This window comes from Myotis yumanensis, unplaced genomic scaffold (genome assembly GCF_028538775.1).
Source record: "Myotis yumanensis isolate MYYU_CA2020_CCGP unplaced genomic scaffold, mMyoYum1.0.hap1 SCAF_14, whole genome shotgun sequence".
Taxonomy (NCBI): Eukaryota; Metazoa; Chordata; class Mammalia; order Chiroptera; family Vespertilionidae; genus Myotis; species Myotis yumanensis.
The window spans coordinates 32478963-32502658 of record NW_027223765.1 but is presented as its reverse complement, the minus strand read 5'-3'; the positions used below and the strand labels follow the sequence as shown (position 1 = coordinate 32502658).

The following is a 23696-nucleotide window of genomic DNA, read 5'->3' as shown; positions in this document are numbered from 1 at the left end:
TCATCTTTTTTAACTCTTTTACTCTCTTCAAAGCACAGAAGTATACAGCTGTGCCTTTTAACCAACCAAATAAATTTGGTGAGAAAGAAATGGGGGTACCTCTGAAGTATCCTGCCACCTGCGTTTTTAGATCAGTAAAAATGAACTATTTTACGTCTTTGCTTATTGATAGAAGGCTAAAGACCATTGTGAGATACGGAAATCGTAATTTTAAGGGCACCCTACTCAAACTGTCAAGTTATAAACCTTTAATCAGCCTCTGGCCTTGGAATAAGAAATTTGTTTCTAGATTATAAATAACTAATTTTGAAATATTTTATTTCCATTGAAATGTTTAAACCAAAAGAATACATAAATTCCTTCTATAAAACATTTGAAAGAAACTGAACTGAACCATTAATTTTATCAAGCATTAAAACAAATGCCCCTAGCCCTTGCCAGTTTGGCTCAGTGGATAGAGCATTGGCCTGCAAACTGAAAGGTCCCAGGTTTGATTCCGGTCAAGGGCACATGCCCGGGTTGTGGGCTCGATCCCCAGTGGGGGACTTGCAGGAGGCAGCCGGTCCATGATTGTCTCTCATCATGGATGTTTCTATCTCTCTCTCCCTCTTCCTTCCTCTCTGAAATCAATAATATATATATATATTTTTTAAAATGCCCCTATAATGTAAAATTTATTAAAATTAAGTTATGACTTTATTTAGATCAAAAGGGAGTCGTCCTCCCATGCCAAAGTATCCTTGACGTATATAAATACCCCAAGAGAGTCATCAGGACAAACCATAAATGAAAGGAATGAATTCATTTGATATTTTATGTTAATATTGCAGCTCCTTTGGAACCTCAATACAGGCTAGAGTATTTTTGTTTTCCAAAATTAGTTCAAGCAGAGTCATGCAAAGGCTGAAAAATGATTTATTTTATATTCAAGATTATTTTCATGAATAGATTTGCAAAATAAAATCCTCTTCTGCCAAGTTATTCATAAATTACTTATTTATTTTTAAAATATATATATTTTTTAAATGTATTTTATTGATTCTTTACAGAGAGGAAGGGAGAGGGATAGAGAGTTAGAAATATCGATGAGAGAGAAACATCGATCAGCTGCCTCCTGCACACTCCCCACTGGGGATGTGCCCGCAACCAAGGTACATGCCCTTGACCAGAATCAAACCTGGGACCCCTGAGTCCGCAGGCCGACGCTCTATCCACTGAGCCAAACCGGTTAGGGCATAAATTATTTATTATTAAAAATTAATATATTTATATATTTTCTATGTTAATAAGCATAGTTTTAGATACCCTAATTTAACTAAAACCAACAGCTTATGCATTTTTATATTTCCCTTTACCAACAATATAATTATCTTAAGAAAGTAAAGATATCTCTCTCTCCTAACCCTAAGCTTGCTGAGATGGTTAGTATACCAAGTGCCATTTGGGTTAGATTGGAAAGATTTCATAAAGTATGTGTTTTGAGCAGAGTTTGATTTTGAAAGATGGTGGAAATACATATTAATAGAAATAAGGTTGTGGCAAAACTATTATGTCTATGAACTATAAATATGTCACATAGTAGAAGTGGATTATCCCTAAAATAAATCATCTTGGCAGGTAGTAAATAAGCAAGGGGTTAATCAATGCATCAATGGATTTTTCTTACTGGATATAAGCAGAAACTTAAGATTTGAAAGTTAGATATGATGGCCTCTCTGTAGTCTTAGGAAGAGTAGACTAAAATGCTAATAAAGGAAAATGGTTTTTACTGTGAGCAGAGTGTAGACTGGACTGAAGGTGGGAAGAGTCTGGAAGCTGGTTGTTGACAAAATGTGACATGATGAGCTGGGGATGGAGGTATGGTTTGGAAGGAGGTTACAGAAGAGGAGTTTTCATGACCCTGAAACCACTCTGCATCCACCTTTCTATTGTCCCTTTCCTGTTGCATGTGGGCATCTAGATGTCTTTGAAGATGAGAAACACCCAAAGAAGAGTCTGCTCTCAAAAGTCTCACAAGGAAAGAGGAAGAGGGGTTGCCATGATCCTGGGGGCTCACCAGATGGTCCAGTGAAAAAGAAGGTGGCCAAGGTGACTGTTAAATCTGAAAACCTCAAGGTTAAAAAGGATGAAGTCTTCAGTGATGGGGAAGATTTCAGGTGAGAGGTCTTGATTGCTCCTGTCGGAGAAACGTGATTAATAAAACCTGCTCTTTTTGCTTGTCACTAGGATCCATGGAAAAGACTGGATCTTTAAACTCTTCTAGATAGAGCTCAGACTACTAGTAGAAGCTAGAAAGAATTTAGCGATTATATACTTACCTCCCAAACTTTTCAGGTGAGAACAATGATAGCTTGCAGAAAGTTATTTCTTCATGGTTACACAGCTAGCTCATGGCAAAAACCAGGATAAGACTTAGGTCTTTTGACTCCTGATCCTGTGTTCTTTCTACTATACAAAGATATTACATATAAAAAGTATTTACCTGCCATTCCAGCTTTCTTTCGTACTCCTCTCCTCAAGCACACTCGACTCCTGCCCAGCTGGTCTGCACACGGCACATGCTCATACTTGGCTATCTCTGAGTTGTGCTCATATTCTCCTTCTACCTAAAATGCTTTCTTCCACCTTGAAGATGCAGATCAGATGCCATCTACAGGCTTAAGGTCTTTTCAACTTAGGGTGGGTTTATTGGGAAGTAACCCCATCATAAGTTGAGGAAGATCTGTATTACACATTAGCAACCGTTTAGTCTTGAATTGATATGTAGCTAGCTACTTACCTGTGTAGCTATTTAACTAGCTAGGTATCCAGGTTTATGTTAGTATTTATGACATACCTGTGTATAGTCACATTCCCACTTATCTTGAAGTTAGACTTCAACTTTAATCTCCTTACATCATATTTCTTTCTTGTTGTTGTTAATCCTCACCCAAGGATATTTTTTTCCATTGTTATTTTCCATTGATTTTTAGAGAGAGTGAAAGGAAGGGAGGGGGAGAAAGAGAAACATCGATGTGAGAGAGAGACATCAATTGGTTGCCTCGCTCATGCACCCGGAATAGGGCTGGGTTTGAACCTGCAACCCAGGTATATGCCCTTGACCGGGAATCAAACCCCCGACCCTTCGGTGTGCAGGCCGACACTCTAAACATTGAGCCATACTGGGCAGGGCACATCATATTTCTTAAAGGGGGGGAGGGGCAGGAGTTGGGAGTCTTCTGAGTTGGGCCATCTTAGGATCAGCAAATGTGAATTCCCTTTTCTTTCTGGTGCCGAACTGTATGTACACAGATATCACAGCTTTTACTTCTAGCACTCACATTATTATTGTGGTTTCTCCTAGTTTTTCTATGCCATTTCCTGACATCGCTATGTTTTCCTTCACACAGCTCTAGGCTGTAGGTTTATAGTATTCTCTCTGACAGCACAATTTAGTATTAGACTAATGATCAGAGCACATCTTAATGAGAACTTGAGACTCATGCTGATGGAGAAAATGAGGCTCAGAGCTCACAAGTGAACTTTAAATAATTGCAACCAATTTTCAATAAATAGAAGGAGTCCTTAAAATTCTGTTTAGTTTAAATGTAATACCGGGATGTTTGTGCCTTCTTCATCTTCCTTCCTGTGGCCTTTACACAGAGACTTTACAAGTGCCTGCAAGAAGGCATACCATCCAAAGAGAGAGTCTGCTGTGGACAAAGATAGCCATGAAGGAGACGACGATGAGGAGGAAAGTGAAGATGATTGGGAAGAGGTAGAAGGTAAAGCATCTTTCTTTGTTTTCAGAACTGTCTGATCCTGTTTTTCTGTTTGATTCTGTTTAGAATCATGTCACTTATTTGCAGTCCTGTTTTTTTCTTGTGAAACTAGTAAGACTGAAGATAAGGTTGCAATAGGAACTTGCTTTTGATATGAAAAATTCAACACCAGATTACCTAGAGCAGGTTATATACAGGGTGTCCCAAAAAAATGTATACACACTTTGAATAATTATGAAGGCAGTGTTTATTAAAATATATTTCATTTTCAAAATGTAATCATGTAATCATTTGTAATCAAAATGTAATTTTCAAAATGCTATCAGCTGTTAGAGTGTATATACATTTTGGGGGGACACCCTGTATTCTCTTCCTTTGCTGTCAGTGGAGTTTCACCCTCCCTGCCTACTTCCATTCTCAATATCAATGGGAAAAATATCCTCTGGTGGATTTTTTTTTTAATTAAAAAACAAATACCCTTTATAGCTGCCCCCCCCCCCTTTTTTTCTAATCCAGGATCTATTCAAGGTATAAGCCTTATATTGGTTGTTTCTTTTATTCTAGAACAATACCCCCCACCCACCGTTTTTTATTGTTGTTTTGTTTTTCATAGCACAGCTTTTTTTTAGTGTCCTGGCCTCTTGTTTTTTAGAATATTTCAGGTTCTGTCTGATAAATAATCAAACATCTCATGATGTTGTTAACAGTTGTTTCAGTATGCTGTGTATTTCTTTCCTTTTTTGTGTGTGTGTGTTTTTGTTGTTGTTTTTTTGTTAATCCTCATCATTGATTTTTTTAGAGAGAGTGGAAGGGAGAGAGAGAGACAGAGAGAGAGAGAAACATCAAAGTGAAAGACACATCACTTGGTTGCAACTGGACCAGGGCCGGGCATGGGGCCTACAACCGAGGTACGTGCCCTTGACGGACTTGAACCTGGGACCCTTCAGTCCACGGGCCTACACTCTATCCATTGAGCCAAACCGGCTAGGGCTTCCAGGTATTTCTTATAAGTTGTAAATTAAGTTCAAAGACTTGATTGAATTTAGATTAAACTATTTTTTCCCCCCAAGAATACTTCCTAGGTGATGCTTTTTAGTGCATTAAGAGACACCTACTGTCAGGTTGTCCTTCTAGTGATGCCAAGGTTGATCATGTAAGTTGGTACTGCCAGATTGTGCCAATGTAAAGGTGCATTTCCCTTTGTAATTAACTTTCTGGGGTTGTACTCTGATTCTTCGTGAATATCTTGTTCCCTAATAATTTTTTACTTAAGGGTTTTAGCATGTATTAATGATCTTGACTGGATCAAAAATTATTATATTGAGGATTAGGCAATGGTAATAATCTGATTCTATCATTTTATGCACATTTATTAGCTGACTGATCTGTAAAGGAATTGTATTTATTTAGCAAGTGCCTAATCTTACCTTCCTTTCAAGAATTGTAATTACTTAGTAATTTACTCTGAGTATCACTATGAACTTAGAGATTTTTTTTTAATACATATATTACCAGTTATCATCATTATACTTGAGCTTCAGATTGTCCCAAATTTGCCTGGTGGAAGCCCCTTTAAGCTAGCTGCCCTCCCATGTCTTTTTTGGCATGACCCCATTAGTTTTTTAGAACATTTATGCTTTCTGGTACAAACTGTTCCAGGCTCATTTTATACTTTCCAGACCTGCAATCAACATTTTTTTCCTCCAAGAAGCCCTGGTTCATTTTAGTGAGGACTGGTAAATAGAAACCAAAATCTTGACATTAGATGTTTTCATTGCTGAACGGGTGTTATTGCTTCTAGGCCTAAAGCTCCTTTATAAGAGCCCTTTGCCAACAAAGTTCACAGTTAGATCCAGTTCAGCAAATTCAGTTTTATTTCAGCTAGTGTTTACTAGCCATGTAGAGGATAAAGAGATGAAAAAGATGTGTTTCTTGTCATTATAAGTTTACAACTAAGACTGAAAAACACTGAAATCATCACTACATACAAAGCAGATTGTACTGCATACTATGTAGTAATAAAAAGAAAATTGTTCTAATTTGGCTTAAAAAAAAAAAAAGAAGTATCTACTAAAACACACATGAGCATCAGCTCCTTGATAGCAAGGGTCTGTATCTAACTCAAGTCAATGTCTTTTAGCCTTAGTTTCCTTTTCTTCTGTGGGTTGAATGAGATAAATAAATGTAAAACAGCGCAGTGCTGGCGTTTTATTGTTTTGTTTTGTTTGTTGTTGTTGGTTTTTTTAGGTAGTCAAAGCATGGCAGGAGTAGTTATCTCTGTGAGTTCTCCACCTCACATCCATTCCTCACTTCCTCCTTCCCAGCAGAACCTTGATTTTGTTCAGTAGAGTGGCTGTTAATATAATTGCTGTTAATTGGGTTTTTAAAATTACTGTTGATAGAACTCAGTGAGCTCGTGCCAGATGATGGGGCAGAAAATGCAACCTTCTCTCAATCTGTTCTACCTGTGAAGCCAGTGGAGATAGAGATTGAAACACCGGAGCAGGTGAAAGCAAGACAAAGAAGGTAAGGTTAGGCACTTGCTTCTGCATTCCTATCACATGCCATTGGCAACTAATGAAAACTTCTGAGAAATACATAGGAGACCAGGGCTGAGTATCAAAGTGGTCAGGAGCCTTGGGTGAGAGAACCCTGGGCTCGGCCTTAAGGCTTGAGTGAGGAACCTTTTTATCCTGGCTGGGGCAGGGAACAGGGAGAGGATACGCCTATATATTGACCAGCTTCTGTATGCCAAGGTGTTGTCTGTTATATTACTTAATCTCTAGAACAGTATATGAATGAGGAGTCAGAGGCTCAGAGAGGTTAAATATCATTTCAGGAGTCACTCAGCCGGTAAGTGGATGAGCCAAATCTAAATCCCTGGCAGGCTGACCTGCAAGTTATGCTTTTCCCGCCACATGACTCTGCAGGTCTTAAAGCAGTGCCCCACCATGGTGGGGAGCCCCCATTTCATCCCAATATACCCAGTACCCCCTGTAGCTTCTGGTGGCTTGGAAATATGGAGCACAACATCTGGTAGTTTACTGGTTCATGAGTTCCACTGTATGATGGGCACATTATTTGCCATGCCTAAGGAAGATAATAAAAGTCGTTCAAGAAGCATCGTTTTTGTGAGTGTTTTTTAATCCTCACCTGAGGATATTTTTTCCATTGATTTTCAGACAAGAGTGGAAGGAAGGGAGGAGGGGGAGAGAGAGAAAGAGAAACACTGAGAGAGACACATTGATTGGCTGCCTCCCAAACCCACCCCAACCAGGGGTGGGGAGCAGAATCCCAATCAAGATACATGTCCCTGCCAGGGAATCGAACCCACGATCCTATGGTCCCCAAGCTGACACTCCAACCACTGAGCCAAACCGGTCAGGGCTTAAGAAGCATCTTAAAAATGTATGGAACACAGACATGAAAGAAATTTTACATCAGAACAGTAAAATACAAATGAGTGTACATTAATTGAATATAAAGGCAGTGGTGGTTGCTAAGGCTGGAATCAGTAGTTGGAAGGTCAGGCAGTCAGAGAAGACTTCCTGGAGGAGGAGAACTTTGACTCATGTTTATGAGGCATGATTTGGTGCAGGTTGAGAGGAGGTCAGTCTGGGTAGAGACTGTCCTAAGCTATGATTTGTAGGTAAGAAAGGTGAGAAGAAGCAGGAAATAGGTAGCTTTTTAAAAAATTACTTGTGTAGCACAGTCTTGTACAGGAAAACAAGAAGAGTGAATCACATGCAATTAAAAAGTTAAAGAAATTGACTGGGGGAATGAAGTCAGGTTTCAATTTCCCAGTTCATTCTTGGATTTTTCAATATGCATTACAGTGAAAAAATACAAATGGAGTTTGAGACCGCTCTTCGGAGACTGATGAAGCGTTTCAATAAAGAAGTCCATGAGGACACACACAAGGTAAGGGCAGGAAGTGAAGGGAGAGGACTGTGCTCCTCTTTGCTGAGGCAGAGTGCGGTGGCGGAAAGAGCTGGGGTTCGCAGTCAGGGAAACCTGGGTCTTGTTCCTGGCTCTCCTACTCACTCTGTGACCTTGGCGAGTTTCTTACTCTCTCTGAGGCTTAGTTTCCTCATCTTTGAAGTAGGGGTTAATAATAGTGTCTTCCTCGGAGAGTTGTTTTGAGGATTAAACATATATCACAGGTGAAGTACAGAGTACAATGCCTGGCATGGAGCAGGGACTAAAAATCAGACTCTCAATCTCTTCTTTCCACAGTTTAATAACATTAATTCTGATCTCAGCTAAAATTGCTGGCTTTTGAATTCAGCTGGTAGTTATTGAACACGTATTTTGGACCTCGCAAGGTTCTTGACATTGTGGGAGAGAGACTTGTATAAAGCTTATTTTCTACAATTAAAGGATTTCTGATGAAAGACCTCAAAACATAGAAACTCAAGACTTAAAAGAAAGAGATCAGTGTGGGTTTGAGTAGCTGAGGAAGGCTTTATTTAGGAGAAAGGGCTGGAGCTGGGTCTAAGAGAAAAGACAGTATGTTGAGATGGGAGTGGACAGAGTCTGGAAAAATTGCTCTCTCTGAGTTATGGAGGGGATGGTAGGAAAACCAATTTGCCCACATCTTGGAATATACGGGAACTGGAGTGAGGCCCACCTCACAGCAGCCTTGGGAAATAAATAAGATAGTTCTGGTTTTTTTACCTCTTGGTGTTGGAGATTTGAAACTGACTTGAGGGAAGAAGGGCAGTGCCATTAATTGAAATAGGGAGGCTGAAAGTGTGAAGGAAGGAAGACCGATTTTGAAGTGAAAATGATGCAAAGCTGTGAGAGAAGGGAAAGACAGTCGCATCACTTCAGTAGGTTGAGGAAGGGTGGGGTTGGAGGTCAGATATGGGACAGGTGTGGGGTCTAAAGTGGAGGAGGTTGGGTTCAAGCACACATGGAAATGCAGACGACAGTACAGTGAGCCCATGCTGTCCACCAGCTTTGACAGTTACAAGCCCGTCAGCAGTTTTGCTATTCTTTCCTTCCACCCATGTTTCCTCCTGAGCAAACTCCAAACATTGTAGCATCTCCTCCATAGTTCCTTCAGTATATATCTAAAAGACAAGGCCTCTGCCCTGGCTGGTTTGGCTCAGTGGATGGTTCGATTCTGGTCAAAGGCACATGCCTGGGTTGCGGGCTCAATCCCCAGTAGGGGGCGTGCAGGAGGCAGCCAATCGATGATTCTCTCTCATCATTGATGTTTCTATATCTGTCTCCCTCTCCCTTCATCTCTGAAATCAATAAAAATATATTTTTAAAAATAAAATAATAAAAGACAAGGCCTCTTAGAAGAAGAAAAAAATTTGTATTTTGGAGCTTTGAGATTTGAGATTCTTTGAGGGAAGGAATAGTTAGAAGAAGAGGGGTTGAAAAGCAAAATCTTGGGAAATGGGTAATGTTAGTATTTTTACTTTTTTGTATTTAGAAATGGCAACATGCGCTGGCTGGTTAGTTGAGCATCTTCCCATGCACCAAAAAGTCACCAGTTCAATTCCCAGTCAGAGCATATGCCCAGGTTGCAGGTTCGATCCCTAGTCAGGGTACATATGGGAGACAACCAATGGATGTTTCTCTCTCTCTCTCTCTCTCTCTCTCTCTCTCTCTCTCTCTCTCCCCCTCTCTCTCCCTCCCTCCCTCCCTCCCTCCCTCTCCCCCCCTCTGTCTCTGAAATCAGTAAAAGCATATTTTTAAAAAAGAAATACCAACAAATACATCCTGCCCAAAAAATGTCTTTTAATTCAGCAGCAAAAATCCGTCTTATGATCAGCTTTTCTTTCATGTCTTCCTTTTTCTTTTTCTCTTTGTCTCCAGGTTCACCTTCTGTGCCTGTTAGCAAATGGCTTCTATAGAAATAGCATCTGCAACCAGCTCGATCTTCAGGCTATTAGCCTCTCCATCATCCCAATTCGCTTTACCAAAGTGCCTCCCCAAGACGTGGACATCTCCTACCTGTCAAACCTGGTGAAATGGTATGGCCCTCTGGCCTGTGCTGCACAGTCTTAGTGTAGGATTTGTGTGTCTCTCAGATTGACTGGGTACAGGTCACTTAACACAGATATCCCCTGAGGTGATCCTGTAAGCCAGGCAGTGGGCACAGCATTGAAGGCAGAGAATTGTCAGTCATGATCTCTGTCCTGGAAGAGCTCCCAGGTTTGTCTGGGTGATAAATATACCCCCAGGTAATCAGTGTGACCATTGCTCTGGAGGCAGTGTGCTGGGCACTGCGGGCACACAGAGCCAGGGCACTTATCTCAGCTGGGGGGTCTGGGAAGGCTCCAGAGGGAGGTAAAGTCTGAATTGAGTCTTTAATGATGAGGAGGAGTTACCCAAACAGGGTGGGAAAAATAGAACAAAAGCAGGCAGGGCTCACAATTTCCTTCGCAGACTGCCCCTTCTGATTTTCTTGTCTATAAAGAATAGAGTTCCTCTTTGCTCCTACTTCTCACACAAGGGAATGCCCGGCTTCTCTCCAGGTTCATTGGAACTTTTACGGTTAACTCTGACCTTTCAATCAGCGAGCACGACAGCCTACAAACTACGTTGGAAAGGAGATTTGCAATTTACTCTGCCCGAGATGATGAAGAATTGGTCCATGTGAGTGATTCTTCCTGGCAGCACTATTTTTATTACTGGTAGCAAATGACAATGGCAGTCATGTGCCAGATATAAAGTAAATACTAGGTAGTGCAGCTCAAAGAGGCTACGTAACTTTCTTAGGGTCACTCATTGACCAGCATTGGAATCAGGGTTGGGACCAGTGTGTGAGTTAAGGCCTACACTCTTTCTATTACTTGATGTCCTTGTGTGTGAATTTTTGGTCAGGTGCCCTAGAATTGTTTCCTTTAACTATTTAGAAATTGTGTTCAGAAGTTCCAAGGAAATGTTTCAGATTGGCTGCTGAAATTCTTAAGAAAGTGTTTCCATACCTTCCAATTTGGGTGATGGCATTGGCAGGCAGCCATGCAGTGAGGAGAGTTTTATCTACCAAAAGGAGTCCTGGTGAAGCGGTCTCATGTGTAGACAGGCTTTACAACATGCTTGAAAATACCCTTAGGTAAGGCTCTGTCTGAATAAAACAAAAACAGGGGTAGGTATTTGGTTTAATCCCTGGAAGATTCCTATGACTACATACACTTGTGCCTGAGCCTCAAATTCCCTGTATGTTTAGGGAAATCGACCAGACTTTTTGAATCTTAAAGGCTAAGTGACTGTCATCTTTACCTCTCTTCTGACTTGGCTTAATAAAGTCTAAGATACCTGGCATGGCCAGTAATTATGCTGTAATACCACCATCCAGAGGAAAACATTAATATTTTAGTATTGTCCTCCCAAACTTTGTTCCTGTGTATTTGTGTACATGTACTAGTATACTGGTTTTGCTTATGAGGGTGGTTTTTTTTGTTGTATTTTTTTTAAAATATATTTTATTGATTTTTTACAGAGAGGAAGGGAGAGAGATAGAGAGTTAGAAACATCGATGAGAGAGAAACATCGATCAGCTGCCTCCTGCACATCTCCCACTGGGAATGTGCCTGCAACCAAGGTACATGCCCTTGACCGGAATTGAACCTGGGACCTTTCAGTCCGCAGGCTGATGCTCTATCCACTGAGCCAAACCGGTTTCGGCGATGAGGGTGTTTTTAAAGCAAAAAAATATAGTGGTTTTTTTTTTAAAGATGAACAATTCAGTGATGTTTAGTGTATTTAGAGTTTTGACAACCACCTCTGTTTCCAAAACATTTTTGTTACCCCAAAAGGAAATCCTGTACCCATTAAACAGTTACTCCTTCTTCTACCTCCTCCCACCTCCTCATACACCTGGCAACCACCAATGTGCATTCTGTCTAATGACTTATATGCTGGGGTCCAATCCCAGCAGGTCCAGGGGTCCCCAAAGGTGTGGACGGAGTCGGTGAAGAAGGAATGACACGAAGACAGCCTTCAGTTGATCAGCAACCTAGTCAGGACCTATAGCCAGGATCTCCAGCCAAAGTTCTGGTCGGAGTTCTGGTTAGGAACTGATGAGGATCTGATGTTTATTGTCTTGTTACATCCGTATTTATACCAGCCGATTTTAATCCTGTCAATTTCTATTACAAAGGTTAGGGCGTTTCTTATCTCCATTCCAGGGAGTAAAGATTATGTAGCTTAACTACCCGCCTGGCACTTAATTAAGGGGTTGTATCCCCTCCCTAACCTCAGGGAAAGATCCCCACCTGGGGAAACAACCTTTCTGGGAGAGGTGACCTTGGTTAAAACACATGGAGCTAAAGGGAGCAAACATATTAAGAACAGTATGCTATATATGCCAGGTCCATTGAAACATATGCTGTGCAGATGTTTCTTTCCTGCAGCGACTGTGTCAAGCAGCAAAGATGGACCGGCTTCCGGCACTTATATATTCTGGATATTTCATATAAAAGTTAAGCTGATAAAAAACACCACGCATAAACAGCCATAACCCAATATATAGGTCCTTTTCCAAATATGCATATATGTTTATATTTGTGTATAATTTATTCTGAGAGAAATTAGCATTATATATTTAAACACAAACTTCTCTTTTTCTTTACTATATGGTGAACATTTTCCTGTTTTTCTACAAAGATAGATCTCTGCTACATCGTTTTTAATAGTGTCGAGGGTTCCAGGCTCCTAGTGTTTGACAGCTTGGTTATTTCTAACTTTTCCCTATTACAAATGAGCACCACCACAACAACATTGAATTAATTAAACCCTTAATCCTTTTCTGAGGATAAATGTGTTACCCTTTTTCATTACAGATATTTTTACTGATGCTCCGGGCTCTGCAGCTCCCAACCCGACTGGTATTGTCTCTACAGCCAGTTCCTCTGAAGTTATCAGTAGCCAAGGTGAGGTTCTTGGGGCTTCCAGAGAAAAGGGTAGTTGGTCAGGGAGAAGTGAGAAATTATCATACTTTTTAAAAATTGGTCATTAGACTGTTTTTAAGGGTCAGATTACAGGGTCTCTATCTTATCATTAGCAAAAAAGAAAATTTCTATTTTGTTTAAGGGAAAGAAGCCTAAAGAGAGTTCCACAGAGAGTCCTGAGGGCTCCTCAGAAACTTCCAGCCAAGTCTCAGAAAATCAAACCAAACCAAAGACCAGCAGAGGAACCAGAAAAGAGGGCACTTCTTCTAAAGGCACCAACAGTCCAAGTGCCAAAGGGAAGAGGAGTAAGGCAGCTGCCGTGGGGAAGAAACGGAGAGAGCCCTCCTCCAGTGAGGAAGAAGAGGGCAAGGCGGGAGAGCAAGAAGAAACCCAGAGACAATTGCGTGGCCGGGAGCGACGGGTGGCCTCCAGGGTGTCTTATAAAGAGGAGAGTGGGAGTGACAAGACCAACAGTGGCTCTGACTTCGAGCTCTCCAGTGGGGAAGCCCATCATCCATCTGATGAGGATTCTGAGCCTGGTCCTTCTAGACAGAGGAGGGCCCCGGCTCCTCCGAGGACAAAGGCAGGGTCCAAAAGTGACTCCAGGACCCGACGTGGAAGCTACTCTAAGCATCCCGACTCTCCAGCAGCATCCACAAGCTCTTCAAGCAGTAAGAATAAGAGAGGCAAGAAAATGTCCAGTGATGGTGAGAGGACAGAAAAAGGGAAAACAGCTGGTGTGGACCAGTGGCTAGAGGTGTTCTGTGAGCGGGAGGAAAAATGGGTGTGTGTGGACTGTGTGCATGGTGTGGTGGGCCAGGCTGTGACATGTTACAGATACGCCACCAAGCCCATGGCCTACGTTGTAGGCTTTGACAATGATGGTTGGGTCCGGGATGTCACCCAGAGGTATGACCCAGCCTGGATGACAGCGACCCGCAAGTGCCGGGTTGATGCCAAGTGGTGGGCTGAAACCCTGAGACCCTACCAGAGCCCATTGGTGGAAAGGGAAAAGAAAGAAGACTTGGAGGTAAGGCCTCGGCTGCCACAGGCTCAAAGACCCAGTCGAGTTATTAAAATTATTCCCATATTTGAGCAGTTTTGTATGCCCAGCCCTGTGTTGGGTATTTTTAGTGTATCTCATTAGTTATCACAACTCTATAAAGCTGGGACTATTATTGCCTTTTTTTTTTTTTTTTTTACCAGTTAAGAGTTCAAGATTAAAGCGATTGACTGACTGACTTGGCATTTGAACCCAGGTCTATCTGGCTTTGAAGCCTGTATACTTGTAGTTATTGCCCAGTTATAAATTTGGAGCTTTAAAATAATTTATGCAAGGCATACTGAGGGAAAGAAGAAAAAACTCATTAATATGATTACCGCCCTCCTTTTCAGGTCGTACCCACTCACAAAACACATACACAACCCTCCATGGATGTAGAACACTCATATCCTGGGAAGGAAGGGACTCAGGATGAGGAATACCTTCAGTCTGTTGAGAAGGCACACTGGGCAGCTGACTTCTAGACTGAAAGGACCTGGTGTGTCGCTTGGTTTCAGGAGGAGGCCTGAGCTGCTATGCACAGCAGTGATGGCATTGGGTGGAGCTCAGGATTTCCACATGGGAACATGCCCAGATTTGCTGGCAAATTGTTCCCAGTTCCTCAGATGGGTGAAGCATGGGCTTACTTAGCATTCTCTGTATCGTACAGTTCATCCTGCATTGAGAGTTTCCTCTGGGGGTGTTCTGGTTCATTTTACTGAAAAATGTCAGAGTAGATGGGAATTGTGCAGATGGCATTGTGACTAACCTAATAAAGTCTGTACTGGAAGCTAACCATGTGGAGGGTCTATCCTACTCCTGGCTACTCCATATTGCCCGTCCTCACTAATATATTTGGGGGTTTTCAAGAACTGCTAAGGACGGCCTACAAGACCTTGGTGAATCAGATGTGAATTACAGCAGTGGAATTGTCCACTGAAAAATCAAATTCCTGCCCTAGCCGGTTTGGCTCAGTGGATAGAGCGTCAGCCTGCGGACTGAAGGGTCCCAGGTTCGATTCTGGTCAAGGGCACATGACTGAGTTGCAGGCTCAATCCCCATTGGGGAGGGGCGTGCAGGAAGTAGCCAATCAATGATTCTCTGTCACCATTGATGTTTCTATCTCTCTCTCCCTCTTCCTTCCTCTCTGAATCAGTAAAAATATTTTTTTAAAAAAAGAAAAATCATATTCCTTATAGAAGTGCTAAAAGAACATGTATTAATTACAGTAGACTAAAAAAAGTCACAACGTGTGAACAACTCATTTTGATTTCCTGTGAGCAGTCAAGGAAACCCACGTTGCAGAATAGTGATGCCACTTTGAGATAAGACCTCTTTCCTGAAGAAAACTGTTTTTGTTCCCTTGGAACTCCTTAGTAGAGTGCACACTCATCTGCTAGGCTGGCTGAGAAATAGGTTAGATGACTTTTCAAAGTAGCTATAAGTCACAGAATTACTTGATTCTTCATAGCTTTTGATTTATCTGAAACCTACTTAACAGAGCTACAAAAGCAATGTTACAATCATTGGTGCTCATGAAACCTCTGCTTCACTGTGAACAAGCTGGTCTGAGGATTGCCCATATCAAACCTACTTCCTCTTCTAAACCACATGTTCAACATTATCTCTCTGGCCTTTGCAGTTTCAGGCAAAGCACCTGGACCAGCCTTTGCCCACTGTCATTGGCACATATAAGAACCACCCTCTATACGCCCTGAAGAGGCATCTCCTGAAATACGAGGCCATCTATCCTGAGACAGCCGCCATCATTGGCTATTGTCGTGGAGAAGCTGTCTACTCCAGGTGCGTCTGGTGGCCTGGTGGGCTTCCTGATGGCCTGGGCTTATCAACCTTCTGGGGCAGGAGCTGATAATTTCATTTACCTCATTTGTCAAGTAGGAGGAGCTTTATAGTCTGTGTATGTGCTGTTGTGTGTGGGGATGGGTAGAAGAGATTAAAGATTAGAAATTAAAACAACATGGAATACAAGATAAACAGGAGAGGAAAAGTTATAGGGGGAAAATAAAAATAGGACAAGTAAGGTTTATATAGGGCAATATAAACACACCCCTCAAATATAAATTAAAAATATACAAAAGGAAATAAAGGATTTGGTAATGAAAGTTAAAGTGATTGAATATTTTAATGTGTACAGAGCTTCTGTTTGGGAAGATGAAAAGTTCTGAAGATGGATAGTGGTGATGGTTGCACAACAGTCCGAATGTACTTAATGCTACTGAACCATACACTTTAAAAATGGCGAAAATAGCAAATTTTTATGTTATGTATATTTTGCCACAGTAGAAATACCGAAGAAGAAGGGAGAAAGAGTAGGAAATGAATGTGAAATATACACAAAATTAAAACAAAAACATTTAATAATATAAATGTAAGGTGAAGAAAAAATAAAATTAGAAGCAGAGCTTTTAAGAAATAACAGTAGGAAGAACACAAAAGAAATATTTTTAAAAAATATTAAAATACAAGACCAAAAAATAGATGTCCTTAAGAAATGTGAAAAGAGAGAGAAAAGAAGGAAATACAGGGAAACTGTATGAGTAGATGGTTTGAGTCCTCTGATGGGACCACTTCCTGCATGTCAGTCGTGCAGGGAATCACCTGGACCCTCAGTTCAGGGTCTGTGTTGGAAAGTAGAATTGCAAGGCTAGGGGATAGTTCTTAGCTCTGGAAAGAGAGTGAAGCCAGAGGATCTCTCCCCATAATCACAGGCCGCCAGGAATTATTTGACCGTTCCATGTGCATGAGTCTTAATTCCTTGGTAATTTATTAACGCAATTATAATTTCCATGTAGTCTTTTGGGTTCACCACCCCTTCCCTGGACACTTGTCCCTCTGGTATTGGCAGAAGACCAGACCCTGGGCAGGCATGTGCTCAGTGGTGAGGAAATGTGCCTTTAGTGCTGTGACTTTTGCCTCTCTCCCTACGAGCTGCAAAGAGACTCTCATGTGGGAGGAGAAGTGAGGGTACCGCACGAAGCCCAAGACAGAAGTGTAATTCTATTTAGGTTAGGGTTTGTAAGTGAACTCACACACCCACTAAGGTAGGAAGTCCAAGTTTACTGTTTGCCTGAGGCAAGTCCCCTGGCTTCCTCAGGAGCAGAGCCTGAGAAGAGTATCACAGGCTGTGCTCTTCCTCCTGGGAGGTCATATGAGCACCTGGGTTCTCAGGGTTTCTCTCCATACTGTGCTCCATCAAGGTGTGAACTGAGTTTCTCCTTTGTCTCCCTCTGTTGGCTCCGGCAGGGATTGTGTGCAAACCCTGCACTCCAGGGACACGTGGCTGAAACAAGGAAGAGTGGTGAGGCTTGGAGAAGTGCCCTACAAGGTAACCGGAGCTGGGTGGGCGCCCCCAGACCAGGGCATCGGGAGGCTCAGCACCAAGACTGAGTGGGAACAGCTGCGGGCAGAGGAGTGAAGACTGAGGGCTGTTGAGTATATGCACAGGATAGGAACCCAGGTCTGCTTTCCTCACTTGAGAAGGAGAAAAGCATTTAAATGATGTCTCACTTTAATGAGGAATTTGTAAGAGATGGATCTTCCAGAGCATGCAAGAAATCTATGCCAAAAAGCAGCCCTCAGACTCTTGGTGTGTGTGTGTAGATTGGAACTGTTACTGAGTTGCTTTAAGAGGCCAAAGCCCTGCTTTATGTAGATGCATTCACCAGTCATCAGCGTCCTTCCGCTTGGCAACTTACCACATATTTTGTATGTATATGTTCTCTACTGAGTTTCAACAGCCATGGGAGTTAGCATTATGGTGCCCATTTTACATATGAGAAAATGGAAACCGGAGAAATTACTTGTCCAAGGCCTTACAGTTAGGAAAATGGGTGCCCAGACAACAATCCCAAGCCCTGCCTCCACCCCAGTGTCATTTCTCTCCCTCTGTGCTGCTCAGGCCAGCTGCCCACAAGAAATAGGGATTCAGTACAGTACCACTCAGGCTTGTCACAGGACACATAGCCGGTCACAGAGACACATTTGTTCTTTTTTGTCAGATCCCAAAAGGAGCCCTTTGGGTTGTGAGACTAGGGAGCTTGGCAGGGAGTGGAGACACCTCAGTTTGGTGGGAAGGGGCTGCAGGCCTTGGGAACGGGTCACTGCCAAAAGCAGACTTGAGTACATTATGCTGCCTGCGTGGGCCGCTCAGGTTTCCATATCCAATAACCAGTCTCTTCATTCTAAAGTGGCACTGTCTGATGGAAATATAAGTGGAGCCACAAATTTAAAATTTTTAGTAGCCATACTTAAATATTTTAATATTTATAATAATAAAAGTGTAATATGCTAATTAGACCAGATAGCTGAACGACCTTCCAGACGTCCTTCTGGATGAAGCCACAGTGGTGGGGGCCAAGGCAGAGGTGATTAGGGGTGATCAGGCAGGCAAGCGAGCAGTTAGGGACGCTCAGGCAGGCAGGAGATTAGGGGCAATCAGGCAGGCAGGCGATCAGTTAGGGACGATCAGGCAGGCCGGCAGAGTGGTAGGGGTGAGCAGGCAGGCAGGCAGAGGCAGTTAGAGGCGATCAGGCAGGCAGAGGCGGTTAGAGGCGATCAGGCAGGCAGGCCAGGGGTTAGGGGTGATCAGGCAGGCAGGCCAGTGGTGAGGAGCCAGTGGTCCTGGATTGTGAGAGGGTGCAGGCCGGGCTGAAGGACGCCCCCCTTCCATACACAGATTTCACGCACCAGGCCTCTATAATTTAAATATTTTCAAATATACTTGAAACCTTGTCATTTCAACATGTAATATTTTGGAATGTTAATGAGATATTTTACTTTTTTTTTTTAGTAAGGCTTTGAAATCTAATATTTAACTTTAAATACATCTCAATTGTGACTATTACATTTCAAATGTCCATGGCTATTATAATAGCACAGTTCTAGCATAATCCCAAAGCTCAGGTCCTCCTTGTGTTCTGAAACCTACTGTCCAGTTCCCTATCTTCTCTTGCTTGGATCACAGCCACCTTCAGCTCTTCAGTTCACTGTCAATTTCGCCACCATGGGATCGTTCTGAAACATAGAGTTGCATGTGACACCTCCTGGGTAGCCCACCCTCACCCTACTCAGTCATGTCTTCCATGTAGCACAAAACCTGTGCTACTCTGATACTCGCCTCTTCTCCAGCCACATTTCCTCCTGCATGCTCAGGCGACTTCAGCAGTCCCAGACACTCTTGGTTCCAAATGCCTTTCTCAGTCCTTTTCACTTGACCAATCCCTTTTGCCCTTTCAGACTCAGTGAGATGGGGCCTGTTCTGAACAGCTTGTCTTTCCCTCTCCCTCTTCAGGGCTGGGCAAGGGGTCCTGCCTATGGGCCCCATCCTGCCTTATATTCTTCAAACTGAATTGTAGTCTTCTGTCTCCCCACAGGAGCCTGTGCTCCTTAAGAACAGACTGCCCTTTCTCTGCCCCTAACGACTGGTGTCACGGTGTCTGTAATAGATGCTCATTGGATCTTTACTTAATTAACAGCATGGGATGAATGGCTCCCTGAGAAAGGGACTGTCAGCCCCACAGGGTGACGGAGGTGGTGTGCCCAGTTACCCTGGCAGAAATGGCCACTAGAACAGCAGTCTGCAGTCCACAGCTCGCAGATCACATCCAGCCTGGTCCTGTCAGAATGGCTTTTACTTTTTTATGGATTGTAAAAAGAGAGGAATAAAGAATATGCAACAGAGGCTGTGTGTGACCCTTTGCAGGAAAGGTTTGCCAACCCTACACTAGAAGCAGCCCAGGCCCCATAGCCAATCCTTAGCCCACGCCTGTGCCGCTCCTCCTCGTAGAAGTTACACAACCTTTTCCTCCTTGCCAGTTCTCCGCTCCTTTTACCCCTTCACTTCCCAGTGAAAATTTTGGTATTGACCATTAGGCATCAATAATGTAGTGTTCTCGGGGTCCCAAACTATCAGTGCCTTCCAGGGTACATGGCACAGTTAGTTTTCTAGGGTTAAATCCTGGCCCTGTCACTCACCCAGCCATGGGATCTTAAGTGCCATCATTTTTGAGTTCCAATTTCCATTTCAGTGATGAAAGTATTGAACAAAGTATAGTAATCCTCCCCTTATCTGTGGTTTTGTTGTCTGCTGTTTGTTACCCGCAATCAGTCATAGTCTGAAAATATTAAATACACACAGAGCACTGGGAACAGTGCCTGATACAGTGAGCACTCTGTAGATGTTAGCTGGTGGTACTCATGCTAATAGTACTAAAGGGGATAAAAAGCACACCCATCCCAGGTTTGCTTGTTGTTTGTTTTGTAACAGGTGCGAAGCACTGAACACAGGGCCTGCTATACAGTAAGCACTCAGGAAGTAGTAGCCTTTGTTGTAAACTGGCTGTTCCCTCTGGTGTAGATGGTGAAAGGCTATTCCAACCGGGCCCGGAGAGCCCGCCTTGCTGAGCCCCAGCTACAGGACCATAATGACCTGGGCCTGTTTGGCAAGTGGCAGACAGAGGAATACCAGCCACCCGTGGCTGTGGATGGCAAGGTGAGGGCAGCGCTCAGTGGGTCAGGACTAGGCCGCTTCATTCTGCAGCTGGCCAGACCTGCATGCCAACCTCTTCAGGTCCCCCGGAATGAATTTGGAAACGTGTACCTCTTCCTGCCCAGCATGATGCCTGTTGGCTGTGTTCAACTGAATCTGCCCAACCTGAACCGTGTGGCTCGCAAGCTGGGCATCGACTGTGTCCCGGCCATCACCGGCTTTGATTTCCATAAAGGATACTCCCATCCCATGTGCGTGAGGCGCCTTCCATAGAAACTGGAAGGAGCGGGGAGGTCACGGTGAAGTGGGTGGGAAATTGATGTGGGATTGGGGGAGGGAGAGGCCCAGGGGCTCTGATTTTCCAGGGTTTACTCTGAATTTGCAAATTCAGCCTTAACACTTTACCTTTTACTTTTACACTTTGACTCCTACTCTGACTTCCATCCAGAGGCAGCAAAACCAGTGAAACAAGCCCCTAATAATGTTAGATTAAAACACTTTTTCTGGGGGTGGTCACAGGTGACCTAATGGGGTCAGCGTCCTTCCTGGTTGGTGACCTCTGTCCTGCATGCATTGGGGGTGGGCAGGGGCTCTCATCCCAGCTCTTAGGGCCCGGAAGAAGCAGTGCCAGGTCCACAGGCTTTCCTTCTGCATGAGTGGCATCTGTTAGCAGCTATGGCCAGGACTGTGGACTAGCTGACTCAGGAAACCCTTCAGAGCTAGGAGCGGCCTACTGTCCTCCACAACGGGAGGAGGAAAGGCGAGAGCAGGAATCAGGCTCGAGAAAGTCCACCCCTGTTGCATCCCCACAGAACTGACGGGTACATAGTCTGCGAGGAATACAAAGACGTGCTCCTGGCCGCCTGGGAAAATGAGCAGGCACTCATTGAAAAGAAGGAGAAGGAGGTGAGCAGTCTGGCAAGGGCTGGCCTGGGTGGGGCTTGGAGTGGGAAAGCAAGCACACTGGACAGGCAGTGCCTCACCTGCAGCAACTATAAAGGAGAGTCTGCACCCTGAAGCTCGCTCTGGCTCCAACTCCGTGAGGGCCCCCTAGGGAGCCAGCACTGGAAAAAAAACAATCCTTCCTACACCTCAAAATCCACTATCTGCCCGGATCCCAGCTCCAGGGACAACTTCCCTGCTGCCGACACCTGCCTCTGTTGAAAGGAATTGTCTATGGTCCAGGTGTGGAGAACCTCCTCCCCTAAACATTTTGGAGTCGGAAATCATTTAAAAAAGGGCTTTTTTTTTATGCCTGTCATGCCTTTTATAAATCATTCCAATTTTAAAACTGATACTTGATATAAACTTTTTTTAACCTAAAGAGTGTGTGTGTGTGTATGTTTTCACAGGTTCAATCTTATTTTTCCTGAAAATAGCAGTACTCAACATTTTTTGCTTACCTGTGTCATTTTTTTCCTGCAGAAAAGGGAGAAGCGGGCACTCGAGAACTGGAAGCTGCTGGCTAAGGGACTGCTCATCAGGGAGAGGTTGAAGCTTCGCTATGGGGCCAAGGTCAGTGTGGGGCCTTTGTAAAGAAGACAAGCCTGGGTGGGAATGGGTTCTCAGAAATCACTGGCCCGCATTCTGCCTGGACATCAAGTCATAGATCAGCTTTATGTTTTGATGCCACAGACCTGTCCCCTTACCTTGTTGGGGAAGGTGTCCTTGGAGTCAGCCTCAGCTGCCTCTTCTGGCCCCCAGCACTACCCCAACATGCCCTTTTCTGCTCCTCTCTGCACAAGTGAGGAGGGGCGTGCTCTGGTGCTAAGCCCATTCAAAAAGAGACGAGGTCTGTACTTCTGTGTGTGACCCACCATTCAGCCTAGTGGTGCTCTCAGTGCCTGCGATCATCCCTCGGGACAGGAATACTCTCACAGCACCCGCCATGTGGCAGGCCAGCCTGTGGACACAGGTGCGGACTTGACATGCAGGCCCCAGACACAGTCACGTGGTGTGATCAGTACTGGGTCAGAGACAGCAGAAAAATGCTCTGGGAGCAGCTGTGACCACACATCTCCTACCCCACATGCTGCCTATTTCCCTTTAAAAAATACTCTCGTCATGCTCCTCCCTCAAATCCCATCAGTGACCCCTTCACCAAGCTTCATGCCTAACTGGTTCCTTCCCAACACTGTGCTCTCACCCTCTGCATCCAGCTCCCCGCCCCAGCCGGCCCAGGCTCAAGGAGTACCTCCTCAGAGCACTGGGCACTTTTGTTCAGAAGTGAAGTAATACATGCAAAGCCCCAGTCAGTAGCGATCTCCTAGATTTGATTGTACACTCCCTGAGGGTAGTTTCCTGCCTAGACATCTTGGTGTTCCCTCAGTTTGTAAGTTACCAGTACCTGCTTGGATGAGTCCCCAGTCTGAGGAAGACACAGGAAGACAGGCCTTAGTTCTCCCCCAGCCCCATGCAGTACCCTTGTCCTCCGAGCCACACAGCTTCAGGCAGCCTGTTGCTAGGAGCTTTACTGCTTCGTGAGGGTGTTTCCTCCTATCTATCCGCTCACTGACCCGTGGCCTATGTTTCCCTGCACTGCCCCCACCTCTCCAGACTGGAGCAGAAACTCCCCACCCAGCAGGAGGTGGGCTCTCTTCTGATGAAGAGGAAGGAACCAGCTCGCAAGCAGAAGCGGCCAAGATCCTGGCTGCTTCCTGGCCCCAGAACCGAGAAGCTAAAGAAGAGCAGAAGCCAAGGTGCCCTAAGAAAACCAAAAGGGAAAAGGCGGAGGCTTCCCACCTGTTCCCATTTGAGAGGTTATGATGTGAGTGGCCATCTCATGATAGGATTGAGGCCATGTGTCTCCACAGAGAAGGCAGACAAGGATGCGGGGACAGCAAGGTCAAATTGAGGTGGTGCTGCACGTCTAGTGTGGCCCCAGTCCTTGTCAGAGCCACTCAGCATAGGGCCTTCAAAGTCTCTTGCTCCCACACCCTATGTCTTGAGCTATGGAACCATTCCCTGGAGACCCTCCTGCACTTAGACCTGCTGCTTCCCCTTTTGAAACATGAGTCCGTTTTTTATAGGAACCCCTGGGAAATTTTCGGATAATCGTACATTAGGAATGCACCAGTCCTTTCTTCCAGATTCTTCATCTGTCAGACACTGGTGCTCTCGCCTCTCTTGCAGACTTCAGACCCTCTCTCTGCAGGCCACTCATTTTCCCTCAATCAGGTTTACTAACACTGCCTAATGCTGCCTCTTTAGTATGGGGAGCACGGGTCAACTCGGATTCTGGTATTGTTGGGATCCACTTTTCAAAGTTACATTTAATGATGGCAGAAGACTAGAGTCATTACTGGATAAATTTTATAAAGCTCTATGGCACTGTAGGTCTTTAGAATAACATTTTGAGAAAAAAATAAAGCATTTATCTAAAAAGACTCAGCTCTACATTTTCTTTCAGATTTTGCTTCAGCTAAGAAAACATGCTGACCGTGATCTGTACACATGTCGAGACTAAATTAAAG

At 43.9% G+C, this 23696-nt stretch overlaps 1 protein-coding gene across 3 annotated transcripts in view; it reads left to right on the top strand.

Moving 5' to 3' along the window:
* XPC (XPC complex subunit, DNA damage recognition and repair factor) overlaps positions 1 to 23607 on the top strand; it is a 28648-nt gene extending 5041 nt beyond the window's left edge. The window contains exons 2-16 of one of the 3 annotated variants that reach the window (XM_070433543.1): positions 1961 to 2156; positions 3643 to 3764; positions 6164 to 6287; positions 7598 to 7682; positions 9594 to 9751; positions 10256 to 10376; positions 12566 to 12655; positions 12816 to 13703; positions 15358 to 15518; positions 16980 to 17061; positions 20092 to 20226; positions 20305 to 20474; positions 21036 to 21129; positions 21649 to 21738; positions 22780 to 23607. In XM_070433543.1, the coding sequence (XP_070289644.1) occupies positions 1961 to 2156; positions 3643 to 3764; positions 6164 to 6287; positions 7598 to 7682; positions 9594 to 9751; positions 10256 to 10376; positions 12566 to 12655; positions 12816 to 13703; positions 15358 to 15518; positions 16980 to 17061; positions 20092 to 20226; positions 20305 to 20474; positions 21036 to 21129; positions 21649 to 21738; positions 22780 to 22989 (2726 nt within the window). In that variant the 3' untranslated portion in view covers positions 22990 to 23607. The remainder of the gene's footprint in view (positions 1 to 1960; positions 2157 to 3642; positions 3765 to 6163; positions 6288 to 7597; positions 7683 to 9593; positions 9752 to 10255; positions 10377 to 12565; positions 12656 to 12815; positions 13704 to 15357; positions 15519 to 16979; positions 17062 to 20091; positions 20227 to 20304; positions 20475 to 21035; positions 21130 to 21648; positions 21739 to 22779) is intronic. The other 2 variants (XM_070433544.1, XM_070433545.1) reach the window with 2 other exon arrangements.
* Positions 23608 to 23696: the final 89 nt, after the last annotated feature.